We start from the raw sequence: 14896 nt of genomic DNA on the forward strand, positions 1-14896 counted from the left end.
CTGATCATTTTAAGAGGAGAAAGAGTGTGCTATTTATGGAATTCTGCCTGTTGAGAGCAAATGACTGTACTTCCAGGGGCTTATCTAGGGGACAGGTTGTCATTGCAGGATATGCTTACGTGCATGTGTGTGTTTAGGAAAAAGTGAAGGCTTGCTTTTCACTTTCTTTCATATTGTCACTTTATATCCATCCTCTCCAAGAATAGCCACAGTACAACTTCCTAAAATGATCATAATCTTGAGATAGTTTTCAAGTCCCCAAAGTCACACCTTAAAGTCCAGCCATGGCTACTGCAGGATACTCCTGCCAAGAGGCAGGAACAATGTCCCCCAAGCACACCTCAAACTGCTGAAGGATTTATGCAACTCTCAATTTTGAACACTTGATTTAAAAGGGTAGCATGAAATAAATTTAAAAAGCAATGTTTCCTAACTCCACAGCTATGTTTTCTTCATACCAAAGTAGTCATCGGTAATTTCTATGAAGATTTTTCAATCTATAATTAGCCACAAGTTCCCACAACTAATTAAACCACAGACTGAGTGAGGGTTTCATACGTAGGGAATCTGAGCTGCCATCATTGCATTATACAAATTGGAGATTTCAGCGTCATTCTGGTATCCATAGCGACTCAGCTGGAATCCCAGGGCCCAGTAGGGAATCATTGCTGGCCAACCAATCAACTAAAAGAAAAAAGAAAAATGGATCTAAGTAGGCTTCTTTGGAAAGAAAAGATGATTGGCTTATACTAGAAGCAACTTGAGCTCTTCTATGAAGCTGTCTGATCTAAGAGGCCTCACTCAAGAAAAATAAAGTCAAAAAAATGCAGAATGATAGAAAGTTTCCCTATATTCTACAGCATCCACTCTAGGAAACCTAAGAACTCAGTGATTATCATGGATTAGAGATTCTTAGAAAGGCTATTTAGCAAATAGTTAAGAGAAGTATGGGATGTCAGTATGCCTTTATAGCCCCTAAACACTAAATCCTGACTTTCAGAAAAGACAACAATAATGTAGTAGGGACACTCAAGGGCCTTAAGAAAAAACAAATGGCCTTTCTCAGTGCTAAGAGCACGGCAATACCTAACAAACACTGGATGATTTATCAATGGATAGAATAACTTCCAACCTCCTTGTATTGCTGAGTTACAAGCTCAGGGGTTGGCCCCCAAACCATATAAAAGTCCAAAATCCCTCCTGTGGTGTGGTATGTCAAGGCAGGAGTAGGCTGGAATGCCACATCTGTAAAACAAGAAGAAAAAAAAAAAGATAGAAGATGAGGAGCATCCTTGGAACTGTAAATCACCCAGATAGGGAATCTGCTCTAAAATTTGCTATTTTCACTCTCTTACTTTAATGCCCACCTCCTCTAGAAAGTCCTCTCTCATGCAGTGGAATCAGAGATGGATTTTCAGGTACCTCAAACATAATCTCAGTCTCAACATCTTATATCACTCTGTGAAAGAGAGCTGAAGTGTCACAGTAAAATAAGGTCATACAAGAGTAGGGACAACGTTTAGTCAAAATTGTACCCCTAATACCTGGCCTAGCGCTCTTAGTAAAACTTGAAAAATAAACGAATGGAAGGTCATTTCTCTTGTCCTTGAGTTTCTTTATTTCTACTGGTATTCCAGATCCCCAAAAAAGTGGTCACAGCTCTTCATGGTGGTACACGGGGGAACATGTCTCTGTCTTACCCATGGCATTACTGTTCAGCAGGAGCACTCCATGGTCATTGCCATCCTCCTCCAGTGCCATGTAGTAGGGGTGGACACCATAGGAATTCTTCTTGTACTGGGAGAGTCGTGGGGAGCGTAGGTGGATAATCAAAAAAAGAAAATCCAAGAAATAATTTTCACATCATAACCCAAACAGCAAACTCCTACTCAGTACTGAAGATTCAGTACAATGTCATGTCTTTTGTAGACTTCCTTGACCCTTCCCTCCATCCCAAGTAAAAACCTAAATGCCCTCTCCCCCTATGCCTTCCCTGTTTATTATCATATGATTCTATTATAGCACCGATTACATTGTGTTACCATTATTTCTGCATCTCTCTCTCTTACTAGCTTACAAGCCTCTGGAGAAAAAGATAGTGTTTTATTAAATAAAACAATGTCTTATTCTATGTGTGCCTGACACGTAAAACATATTAAATAATAGTTTATGAAATAGGGGCTTCCCTGGTAGCACAGTGGCTAAGAATCCACCTGCCAATGCACGGGACACGGGTTCCATCCCTGGTCCGGGAAGATCCCACATGCTACAGAGTAACTAAACCCGTGAGCCACAACTACTGAGCCTGCAAGCCACAACTACTGAAGCCCGTGCACTCTAGGACCTGTGTGTTGCAACTACTGAGCCCGTGAGCTGCAACTACTGAAGCCCGCACACCTAGAGCCAATGCTCCGCAACAAGAGAAGCCACCACAATAAGAAGCCCGTGCACTGCAATGAAGAGAAGCCCCCGCTCACCGCAGCTGGAGAAAGCCCACGCACAGCAATGAAGACCCAACGCAGCCAAAAAATAAATAAATAATCTTTTAAAAAGTTTATAAAATAAGTAAAATCCATAGTCCACAGGAAATAGATATAGTTTAAGGCAGAAGAGAAAGAAGACCATAACATATGGTGTATTTCATCTGAGAGCAGAAAGTATCAATATAAGGTGGAGCTGATGAATACATGGGCATAGGGTTTAAAATAAATTTACATAGAGAGAAACTAGTGATAATCTTATTCTTCTGTGCTTACCGCTGGTGGCTCATCTCAGGCAAACATTCCCCACATGTTCCAGCTTATGTTTCTTCTGAAAGCTGTGTGCTCGGTTTCCCCAAAGCCATAGAGGTACTGAGAGGGGAGGCGCGTGGAGATGGAAAGGAACATGTCATTGAAGGTGAAGCCGGGGGGCTGCGAGTCCCGACTGCAATACAAGGGCAGACGTCAGTTCAGAGCTGGGCACAGGCCAGCGTAAACACGGGCTACATGGGGATGTCGAGCTGATTCAGAAACTTCCTGAGTGATTGCACATGTGGATCCACATTCAAATACTGTGAGATGACCCAGGTGATAACAATGGCCGTAATTCACTGCCAAGGTCCTGTGTTTGCATTTTTATCTGTGCTCTGTCTTTTGCAAGACTGAGAACTCCATTACTGGGTCGTGAGCTCCCTGAGGACAAGGACCACATCTTCCTCATCTCTGTATTTCTACTTCTCTTTGCCTGCCATATCAGCTTGAATAAATGTATGAATAAATGGATAAGGTAGAAGCAAATTTTCCAATAGAAAACGTGCAACTCTTAGAATGACTTTTCTGGATTGGCCAAAGAACTTCTTACCAAAGAAGGTAACAGACAGAAAGTCAGACGTACAGTCAGAGAGAGCTGAAGGCACATGTGCACACACAGGTGACAGTTTCTACACGGATGGGGAACTTCAGCCCCAGGCAAAACCCAGACCTTCACTGCATTCCACTCAGCAGCAGGATAAGGCGTGAGAGATGACAGCTCCTTTCGTGCTTAACATTGTGAAAAGGCTTTCAGTCTAAACTCTCAATAGAAGCAAAGGCTGTAAGAAGCCATTTCACTCTCCTCAGAACCTTTGCCCTTCTCTCTTGCCTCTTCTGTTATTATTTCTTAATGAGGGTATATAGAACTGATTTCTATATGGTTATCTGTTGTATTTATTAAATTGAGTTTCCTGTTCTACTTAACGAGAGCAATGAATAGAACATGTATTTTCCTTTCTCTAAAAACAAGCATCACTTAATTAGCTTTTTTAAACCTTTGATCAATTAATTTTTCTTGTTAAGGACTAATAGAAAATAAAATCCTTATTGAAGTCGGGGCAATAGATACACTCTCTGTTTAACATATTTACATAGAGTCTCTAAGATTAATATTTCACTTGCATTAATGAGAGCCACTGTAATTAGATCTAGAACTACTCTAGTTAGAACCAAGTAAACTGTGCTTACATCGCAGTGCTGGAGCTTTTTGCTGGAGCAAGCCAGTTGTCTCCGTGACCGCCCAAAGTCAACAGAGCAAGGGCAAGCTGGCTGTCAGAAGCTCAGGCCACCGCTGCCGGCAAGGGCAACACAGGACTGAACAATATCCCACCTTTGTTGAATGAGTGTAGACAACATTTGAAATGGAGGTGGCAGCATTATTAAGGAAGACGGTAAAATTAGTAGGTTCCTTGTCCATTCCCAAGATTATGATACCTGTAAATATGAGGTTGTTGGGGTCCATATAATTATTATTTATAATCTTTGCCTGTAGACGGTTCTGGGGAGACAGAAGTCAGTTTAGACACCAGGTATATCACATTCTAATTGTGCCCAAATACCACTCTGTATCTTTCTTCCTGAGATTCTAAGAGATCCTTTACCTCTGAGGTTCTAAATGGTGCCAGGAGATGGTCCCCAGGGAATTTTTCAAGCGAGACTCTTAACAGTCTTTTTGTACTCTTTTAGTAATATTATGTGCTTGCTTTGGTTTACTGGTTATTTATTGGTTCTATTACTCAAAATATCTTCTTGACATCATGGAATTTTCAAGCAGACAAGATGGGTACTCACAAAGCAAACAAAAAGACACAAATACACACAGAGACCCATGGGCACACAAAGGTATAGACATACACATACACACAAAACAGTGCCCAAATAATTTTTTTTTCTTTTAACAATAATGATGATAGCTAAAATTTATGAATGCTTAACTGTGTGCCAGGTACTGTGCTAAGCATTTTACATGTATTATCTCATTCAATTCTCACAGCAAACTATGAGGTTGAGGCTGTAATGATCCCCACTCTTCAGATGAGGAAACTGAAGCCCAGGTAAGTTAGATAACTTATTCAGGGAACCACAGTTCAAAAGTGACAAAGTTGAGCTATGACAAAGAAGGTAGAACTGAAGACTGAAGAAAAAAAGGGACACTTTGATGTTTAAAAAGATTAGGCCTCCCACAAATATATGCCCAACTGATTTTTTGCAAAAGCAATGCAATGGAGAAAGGACAGACTTTTCAACAGATGGTGCTGCAGCCACTGGACATCCATAGGCAAAACATGAAATTCAACCTAAACCTCAAATCCTATATAAAAATTAACTCAAAACTGGGAGTTTCCTGGCTGTCCAGTGGTTAGGACTTGGCACTTTCATTGTCATGGCCCAGGTTCAATCCAAGGTCGGGGAACTAAGATCCCGCAAGCCACGCAGCCAAAAAAAAAAAAAAAAAAAAAGTTTTTTAATTAAAAACATTAACTCAAAATAGATAATAAACTTAAATGTAAAAGTAAGACTATAAAAATTTTAGGAAAGAAATAGGAGAAAATATTGAAGAGCTATAAAGAGTTCTTATACTAGACACCAAAAAGAATGATCCATAAATGGAAAAAATGATAAACTAGACCCATCAAAATTAAAAACTTTTGCTCTGTGAAAGACTGTGTTAACTGGATGAAAAGAGCAGCCTACAGACTGAAAAAAAATATTTACAAGCCATATATCCAAGAAGGGACTGGTTTCTAAAATATATAGAGAACTTTCAAAACTCTCAAATATAAGCCAAACAATCCAATTAGAAAATGGGCAAAAGAACTGGATAGACATTTTACTTAAAAGAATATACAGCTGGCAAATGAAAAGGTACATGAAAAGATGGTCAACATCATTAAACGCCAGAGAAATACAAATTGAAACCACATGAGATATTGCTACACCTTTATCAGAATGGCTAATTTTTTTTTTTTAATGTGACAACATCAAATGCTGGTTTTGATGCAGAGAAACTGGGTGACTCTGGAAAGGAAGGCCATGATGGAAGAACCTCAGAAAGGTACTGCACACCTCATCACCCCTGACCCACACGTCCTACACACTCGCAACCCCTCAAATAAGGACATATCTTGGAAGCCCAGACTCAGCATATAAAACTCAAAGGCAATAATTTATTTTTCCAGAAAAAAACAAGTTCTTCACCAAACTCATACTGATTTTCTATAGGCTTACGTATCTAACACAGATTTAAAAATTCATTTTAACGTTAATCCTTTCTGCGACCATGGCAACGAGGCACTGCCCTTAGTCCACAAGACCAAGCATCTACGGCAAACCCAAAACTCAAATAGCAGTCACAGAAAAGAACATGCACTGTGGGTTCCTCAAAAGCAGTACTTACAGAGGTGACAGAAAAATCATACAGAATATAATTCTTTTTAGTTACAGCATCTAAAAGAGAAAGATGGAAGAGGGTTGGTTGCTACAGGAAGCAGAGCAGCTGGGCGTGTTCTTCTCTTCCCTGGGAATGTCTCTGCCACCTAGTTCTGCTCACCCAAGTTCTACCTGTTTTTGCGAATCTCCACAGAGGTTCCCTGGACCACTTCAACCCGCAGCAACTGCTCCCTCCTCTAAACCCCATGGCACTTGTTGTACCATTTTGTCGGCATCTAAAATACTTTGACTTGCATTTGTAATCACCCACATGCCCTCTATCTTGCTGGACCAGGACTTGCTCAGGGCAATGTTTATGTCTTATTCATCTTTATATGCCCTACACACAGCACAATAATAAATAGCCAATAAATATGAATAAATGCTAATTCTATATAGGGCAGGATTTTTATATAATGAGACCAGAGGCTTATGTGAGGTATTTATATGGAAATCTCACAGTGGAAAAACACACTAAACAAATTAGATACTTGCCCTTCAATAGCCACCAAGGCACTATTTTACAAATCTATTAATAAAATGTGTTATTTGGCATTAATAATGACACCCAGAGAAAAGAATAAACTAAATCCAATAATGTCTTGCTTTGGTAGAGTCAATAGCATAGAAGCTGCTCATATGAGGTCTATTCTAATGCATGTGCTTGGCTAACGGGACTTTAAGAATAAATTGATTCTAAGCTACAGAAATGAGCATCGGTGATAACAGGGTTAGTGCCATACTGGGCAGCCTGCAAAGACTAATTTTCACTGAGAAGCACAGTGATGGTACCATAAGGACGTCTACCTTTAGAGACACCATCATCCCAGTACAGCTCTCCCTTTGCTTCTCTCTTATAGTCCAAGGCAATGATGAGTCCCGTGGTACTCTTCCGACTGTAAAAGAGCAATTCTCAGTTTCAGAGAATGAAGAAGGGATAGAAAGAACGATGTTAAACCAGTTCCCTTCATGCCACAGGGACAGACAGTATTAGAGTCAATCCCAGATACTGAGTAGATACTGACTCTGTCTGAAAACACGGAAGCAAGGTGTGGGTGAACGCAGAGGTTAGTAGTGAATGAGCATGAGAAGAACAGTAGAAGGCGGTAGTCCCTGCTGAAAACTGGGTTTGTGATAATACTAACAACTATCACTTACTGGGTGCTTACCAAGTGGAAGACACTCTTCTATGTGTCCTATATACATTAAATCATTTCTATATTTCATTTGACCCTCTTAATAACTCTACAATGTTGAACTACCATCAACTCCAGTTTACTAATGATGAGCAGAAACACAGAAAGTAAGTTGCCCATGGTAACACATCTGTAACGTAATAGAGCTGAGGCTTGAACTCAAACTTTCTGGCTCTTGACCTTGAACCTATGTTGACTTTCATATGGTAATGCTTATCTCCTGTTTAACTTGCATTCTCTCATTCCTAAAGGAATCTACTTGAGAACAATTTCCGACCCCAGGGGAATCCTCACACGTGATTATTTTGACTCTTTTTCTAATCTGATGCAATCTAAAAGTGAAAGACAAAGGGAATGTAAAGGAACCAAGGCTACATTTATCCCTTGCTTAATGAAGACTAAGATGCCAATTTGGGGCCGACCTTGAAAGGAAGTGAAGAAGATTACTGACTGGAGATGTTTTCCCTTAGTTTATCCAATTTTAGTCCCGATTTGCCTCTCCCATAACACCCTGCCCCTTAGAGCACCGGAGCAGTCACCCCTCAGAAGGGTGAGGAGCTCACCTGGTCTCTGCGGTTGTGTTTGGTTGCTGGGTGGGAAAGATGTAGCCCCCTCACAGGTGAAGTCCTATCCTATCACCTGGCAGTAGCATCTCCACAGATTGTTTCCTCCATTCTATGGCTACTCCCTAACCAACAAAAGGAAAAAAGATCAGATAATATGTTGCTTGGGCTAGGAGTGACCTTGGAAATGATCTAGTTCAGTTGCCTCATTTTAAAGAAGAGACAAATAGAGACCCCTCCGTCCTCAAAGTGAAGTGACTTGCCCAAGGCATATAGGTAATAGCAGAGCCAAGACTCCAACCTACCCTATTTCTTTACATTATACCATGCTGTGGGTGATTCCACAACTGGCCTTTAATCCTCTAGGTCATCACACCCTAAGGCCCATTACTAGTCCCGATAGCTGCATAGTAGCCAGGTTGATATAATGAAAATTGCCATAAACCTACCCCAGTTATTCAAATTATTTCATTGTACCTCTGGAAAGGCCTTCTTCCCAGGAAAGTACCCACAAGCAACTAAATGTAAAACCTAGTACTATTATCCTACCCCGAGCTCCCAAGACTGCTGCCTTAGAATTGCTCTCTGCTAAAGGCAGGTCTCTGAGCCAAGCAGGGCTGCCTCACTCACCGTTTCATAGTCGCACCAGATGGCGGCCGGTATATGTGCTTTTGTGTGGTCCACACCCTAGGGAAACAACAATAATGAGCAACACCGGCACACCCCTTTACAATTTACACAACACCTTCCCACGTGGTGGCATGTGCTCATCTCATCGATCCTCAGAGATAATTGGGATCATCCCATCCTACAAGTAAAACACAGATACTCAGAAAAATTGGGCAGATTACCCAAACCAGACCTGTTCCTAGAAATGAAGTTTGTTTTGCTTGGAGGCTCCTGAGAGAAGCAGAGGAAGTTCACTCCCTGAGTTACCTGTGTAATCTGACAGATGGGAGGAGAATGAAGCAGCTAGGCCCCCAGGAGAGCCTTGCAGGGGGACCGCTTGCTAGTTAGCAGGACCTGCCATGAGACGTTGGGGCTGAAACGTCAGCTCCAAGGGCCTGTGACGTGAGTCCCTGGGCCATCTCTCATGTTTATAAATGGATCCGCATAATCCTGACCCCACCCTACTCTTCCCCACTCACCCCTGCCCCAAGTCACACTTAGGAAGGGTAGGCGTGGTCCTTTATACCGGGACTCCAGAGTAGCACCCTCCCCTTGCCCAGAACCTCTCTCTCCCTCCACTCTCCTCTCCCCACCTCTTCTCTTTCTCCACCCCAACTTTAGGAGCATATTCCCTCTGGTCAAAGGGAAGCACAGACAGATGGCCAGCCCAAACTCACAGGCATTCAAAGTCCCCATCAATACCATGGCCACATGCTTAAGGAAACAAGCTTTAAGGTAATTTTGCAAAATGGGGATTGTTTTGTTTGGCAAACAGTGAGATCAAGAATTACTATTTTTCAAATTTCCAAACTTTCACGATCTCTCTCTCTCTCTCTCTCATTTATACTCATATTTAAACGCAGCCACAGATACTCAGTACCCAGCTTATTCAGCTATAGAACCAGGAGAACAAGTGTGAGCGTTCACCCCATTGTTTAGATTATAAACACACTTTGTATAAAACAGGCGTGATGAGGAGTCCAGGCCCCCAGAGGAACTGCTCGTGCACCTCCAAGGTAGCTGGGTCCTGGTAGAACCTGGAAAACAGAGAAGGCAGGTGAAGTCCCAATACAGGACAGCAGCACATTGTATGGCAACAGGGTCCTAACTAACCTTGTTGCTACTAACAAGGTAAGTGAAATTATGGTCTGAAAGGGATTCTTTGCAGGTCAGGAAGCTTACTCATGGATGAGGGGCCTTGCTACGGTCTCCCCCCAGGGTATGAGCTCGGTAGAAAAGGGTGTAGAGATAGGGTAGCAGGGTGTAGCGGATGTTCAGATAGTGTCTGGAGGAATTCAACAGCATATAGTTGTTTTCACTAAAGTCAGCAGGATCCTGGTCCTAGAAGGAAATGTAAGCAATTACTAAATATTTCCATCAAATTTTTAAAGTTCCCTTATGATAAGAAGCTTTCTCAGATGACAGTAGTCATATTTTCCAATTTGGAGGATGTCAAAGCATTTCCAGAACTGAAAGGATCTTGGTTCTGCTCTTTCATTTTACAGATGAAAAAAATAGTATCAAAGATTACATGACTTTCCCAATGTAAAATTGCAAGCAAGTGGCAGAGTTTAAATTTGACACATCTGCCAGTCTATGACAGCCTCAGGGTGAAAAAGAAGCCCACAGAAGTTGCCATGGAGATAAAGGGGCTATAGTGGGCCCTGCTCCCTCTAGAGCTCCTCCAATTTATGTTATTTATTAAGGTTTCTGATAATACTTCATTTGGCATATAACACAATAAAGTTGTAATACTACGAAAAAAGAATTTGAAACCCATTGCCTTAAGCCGCATTGCCTACCACCATGATCTGCAATCCATCTCTCCCTTTCCTTACACTTTTAGAAATTTGCAATTTTAAAATTTATGCCTAGTTTTGTCTGTAATGTTTTCACCATCAAAATATGTTTTATTTTCTCTATTCCAAAGACAGTGACCTCTATTTGTTCTTCAATATACCATGTGCAAAAAAATTCATGAGGGCAGTTTTTAGCAGATTTTATCAAAGAGCAAAGAAAGAACGCTTTAGATGGGAGATCTAATTTTCTTAGGCCTCAGAAACAGAAATTTCCCATTAATGATGGGCATTCATTATGTTCATTTTCATTGTAATTGGAAAGATGTAAAAGAAACCTTACTCACTCCTGGTATTACCATAAACATCTCCTTAAGAGGGCCTTCGACTAAATGTCCATCGACAGAGGAATAGGTAAAGAAGATGTGGTACATATATACAATGGAATATTACTCAGCCATAAAATAGAATGAAATAATGCCATTTGCAGCAACATGGATGGACCTAGAGATTGTCACACAGAGTGAAGTAAGTCAGACAGAGAAAGACATATATCATATGATATCACTTATATGTGGAATCTAAAAAAATGGTACAAATGAACTTATTTACAAAACAGAAATAGAGTCACAGATGTAGACAACAATCTTATGATTACCAGGGCGGGGGGAAAGGGGGGAAGGGATAAATTGGGAGGTGGGATTGACATATACACACTACTATATATAAAATAGATAACTAATAAGGACCTACTATATAGCACAGGGAACTCTACTCAATACTCTCTAATGACCTATATGGGAAAATAATCTAAAAAGAGTGGATATATGTATAACTGATTCATTTTACTGTACAGCAGAAACTAACACAATATTGTAAATCAACTATACTCCAATGGAAAGAAAAGAATTTAGGGGGAAAGGAGACTCACACTACTAGGTGAAATGTCAATTTTACAGTCTTTCTGGAAAACAGTCTAGCAACATCTAATTAAATTTAATATACTTTTAAAAAAAAAGAAGGACTGTGAAACTACAGCTATATACTTGCCCATCAAAAATATGACTTTATATAGGATAAAAGCATGATGAGTCATGAGAAGCAGTGGGGGTGATTTCCCAAACCATTCATAGAAAGAGAATGTGTAACAAGGTGAAAAAAACGTTCAGGTCACTGGCCTGTCCCTCCCTAAATCCTTCCTCCCTGCTCTCCCTTATCTTGGAGGAGCTTCCCTTGTATTAACTGAAGTAAAACACCAGTGGACTCCATTTTCTCATCTTATGTAAGGTGATAACAGAAGCGATAGCAGTACCATAGACACTTTAACAACAACCTTTGTTGGTGAGTTTTCAACAATGGAACCATTCAGTTATATACATTCCATTCCCCATATACCCTCATCCCGATACCCTGCTTTTGAAGCCTATCACCCAAGATTTATCTATTCTGCTCCTGTACTTAGGGCCACCCTGTAGGATTTTCTTCAATCCCTCTTTGAGTACAAGTAGATCATACAATCCAAGAAGTTTCCATCACTTCTCTTGGGACCTTACCCTGAACCCAGGCCCATTGTGATTCCTCGAGAGTGGATAAAATGCTCCAAGCTGCATCCACCTTCTGCAGAGTTCCTCTGTGACATTTTCTGTATAACCACAGATGTTGGCACCTACCTGGAGAATTAGCACACACACAAGCACAGTGGTCAGTGAGAGAGGAGAGAGCATTGACTGTGTACCTATATGATAAGGAAAAAGAGCATCTCTTATTTCCATCCTTCCATGTTTAAGGAAGTCCCAAGCTTTCAGGGAAAGCCTTCAGCCAAATGGGAGAAGGAAGCAAGTATGCATCAGGAATCTACTGACAAGAAGAAGACTGATTGTTGTATTAAGGGCTCTTCCTCAATATTCAGCGTCCACTTTCAAACTTCGGTATTTACAGATGTTCTGCTGATGAGATTTTTCTGTGATAGTAATACATTTTACTCATGGTGTCTCCTTCCTAACTTCAGAGTCCATGAATGACAATCCAATGATATAGTTTTACCATCCGACCTTCAGAAGGCAGCTCACACGACACATAAAAATTAGTTTTTCCAATACATATCACAGTGAAATATATGCTCCTTGGTTTTCAGACACCCTCAAAGACTGGTAATGAAAACAATGTCAAAGGACAAAGGGTGAAAGTTCCTTGGTTGAGAATGAAACTCACCATGGGGATGCCGAATAGGTTGAACTCCAGGATACCGGGGATGAACCATCGGAGATCATCCCGTCGGGCTGCATTGTCCCCCAGCCAATGAACAGCATATTTGCCAGATCCAGCAAAAGTAGAACGGGATAAGATGAATTTTCTTTTCTTGGGGAAGATATTCTCCATGGCCCTGAAAAGGAATACAGTCAAGGGAGTTGTGAATGTCTAGGACTCACCTATACCCAGGGCAGTAATGGGCTTTCCAACCAAACTCAGAAGGAACACCAAAGTATCATGAATCAGTTAAGCAAACAAGTTTAGCATTTTTAAGAGCTTCTTTCCCGCTTCTGGATAAAGTTTCAGATCTCACATGACAGTACAAACCTCTACAGTCCTTCCCCCCAAGGAACTTCTCTAGACCCCTGTCCTCTTGATTATCTTTTCTCTATCTTGTTGGATCTGGTTGTGCTCTGCCCTTTGGGTCAAAAATACCCTGGAACCATGTTTTGGGTTCTCGGCCCGGCCTTCTCCCTCTAGACAGAGTTTTTCCAGTGTCCCTTGGTTCCATGCATTGCTGCTCATCAATAATCCTGTTCAGCACAACACCAGCTCAGGACCCTGTACCCACTGCTTGCCCAAGAGGAGAGTTTGTACACCAGCTGGGCTCCAGGCACCTGGGTTCCTCTGAAGCTTCAGAACTTATTATTAGCAATCCCCAATATTAGAAAATTGTAATCTATGCAAAAACATCAATAATATTAATTGAAATGAGAATGACAAATGAAATGTCAAATGAAATGACAAGTGAAATGTCAAGGATGACATATGACACCCTTTATCAAGTTAAAAACAACTAAAATACAGAATATTTTCATTGTATTACATGTAAAATATTACATATCAAATAAAACTCTACAGAAAAGAAAGCAAAGGAATTAAAAACAGAATTCAGAAAGATAATTGCTTCAGGATGCGGGGATGGGGTGGGATAACATATAGTTAGATGCAGGCTATGTTCTTTTCTTATTCTGCACACTCTTTTACATTGATACTTTACTAAAAGGCCTCTGCCACCCTTCTCCTTCCACACTAAACAGTTCACACCTTCCTTTAGATTCCAAAATTGAACAATAATACAACTACAAGATAGTAACACTTGAGCCACAATTGCTGCTAGCTCTCTGCAAGCAAGCTCTTCTATCCTTCCTTTCAATACACGGTCTGAGAAAAGGGTACCACCAGGCACCAGGTAATTCCTCACAGACACTAGCACAACCACCAATGCTTCCCTACTTCATATTCCTAAGGATTTTATGGAGAGTCTATAAATGCAGAGTGACTTATAACGACAAAAGGGAGAAAATTCTGAATTAGAAGCCTGGTTTATGAAAGAGAAGTGTTCCATTCTGACAATTTAATGACCAAAAAATGGGGGATTGGAGGAGAGGACCTACTCTTCAACTCTCATCCTCATCTCTCCTTTGGTATAGACTGGCAGATACTTTGCCTTTATTACTGCTGGCTAGAGGGTTTACTGCATTCTGCAATCATCAGTCATGAAAGAAACACATTTAGCTTATAGTGTGAAACTGAAACAGGGGTGAAGTTATCTGCGGTTACAGTTTACTTAGAGGCTGGCCATTATGGTAACACAGATGAGATAACTGTTTTTTCCAGCTCAGAGATAAAACCTTATTCAGAGATCCTTAAATTTTTCTTTTCCATCCCTCAGGTTTGACCTACTTATGGTCAGGTTCTGATTTCTGAGAGGATCTGGCCTTCTGCTTTCAGCCTAGGCAGAGGTGAATTTCATCCTTTGGGTAGATCAGTAACCTCTGTCCCCAAACTGGTCTTCCAGCTAAGGTGGAGTCAAATATTCATCAGATCTAAGACTTTAGTTCTCCTGATGCCCAGATCCCACTGAATGAAAGACTTACCTGTTTTTTAGTGAACTTTGCCTCCCGCCCAAAGGCCAAGTTATGGTTATTTCCACTGTTCTCTGGGAATTTAGGCCATTCTGCCTGACCCAGGGAAGTAAGAAGGGTACCTACTACTTTCTCAGTCATAGTTACCTTTTAACTATTAACCATAGCTAGTAGAATGTATTAATCAGCCCCATCGTGATGTTATAGCACTTTGCTACATGGAGACACTAGCAATAAAGCAATTTAAACTCTCCCTCTTCCTGCTCTTCCTTACTTTTCCTTTCTGCCCTGGCCATTTATCCACTCTCCTTCTTACATTCCATTCTTAGACAG

General features: G+C 40.9%; 1 protein-coding gene across 1 annotated transcript in view; it reads right to left on the reverse strand.

The window, feature by feature from the left end:
- The window catches only part of LOC132372237 (probable maltase-glucoamylase 2), a 69012-nt gene that overhangs the window by 31224 nt on the left and 22892 nt on the right, over positions 1–14896 (reverse strand). The window contains 14 exon segments of the mRNA XM_059934393.1: positions 559–684; positions 1133–1245; positions 1701–1797; positions 2757–2925; positions 4082–4290; positions 6190–6239; positions 7029–7117; positions 7981–8105; positions 8611–8667; positions 9602–9686; positions 9832–9863; positions 9865–9990; positions 11999–12115; positions 12657–12828. Coding sequence (XP_059790376.1) covers positions 559–684; positions 1133–1245; positions 1701–1797; positions 2757–2925; positions 4082–4290; positions 6190–6239; positions 7029–7117; positions 7981–8105; positions 8611–8667; positions 9602–9686; positions 9832–9863; positions 9865–9990; positions 11999–12115; positions 12657–12828 — 1567 coding nt within the window.

The sequence above is a fragment of the Balaenoptera ricei genome, chromosome 9 (genome assembly GCF_028023285.1).
Source record: "Balaenoptera ricei isolate mBalRic1 chromosome 9, mBalRic1.hap2, whole genome shotgun sequence".
NCBI lineage: Eukaryota > Metazoa > Chordata > Mammalia > Artiodactyla > Balaenopteridae > Balaenoptera > Balaenoptera ricei.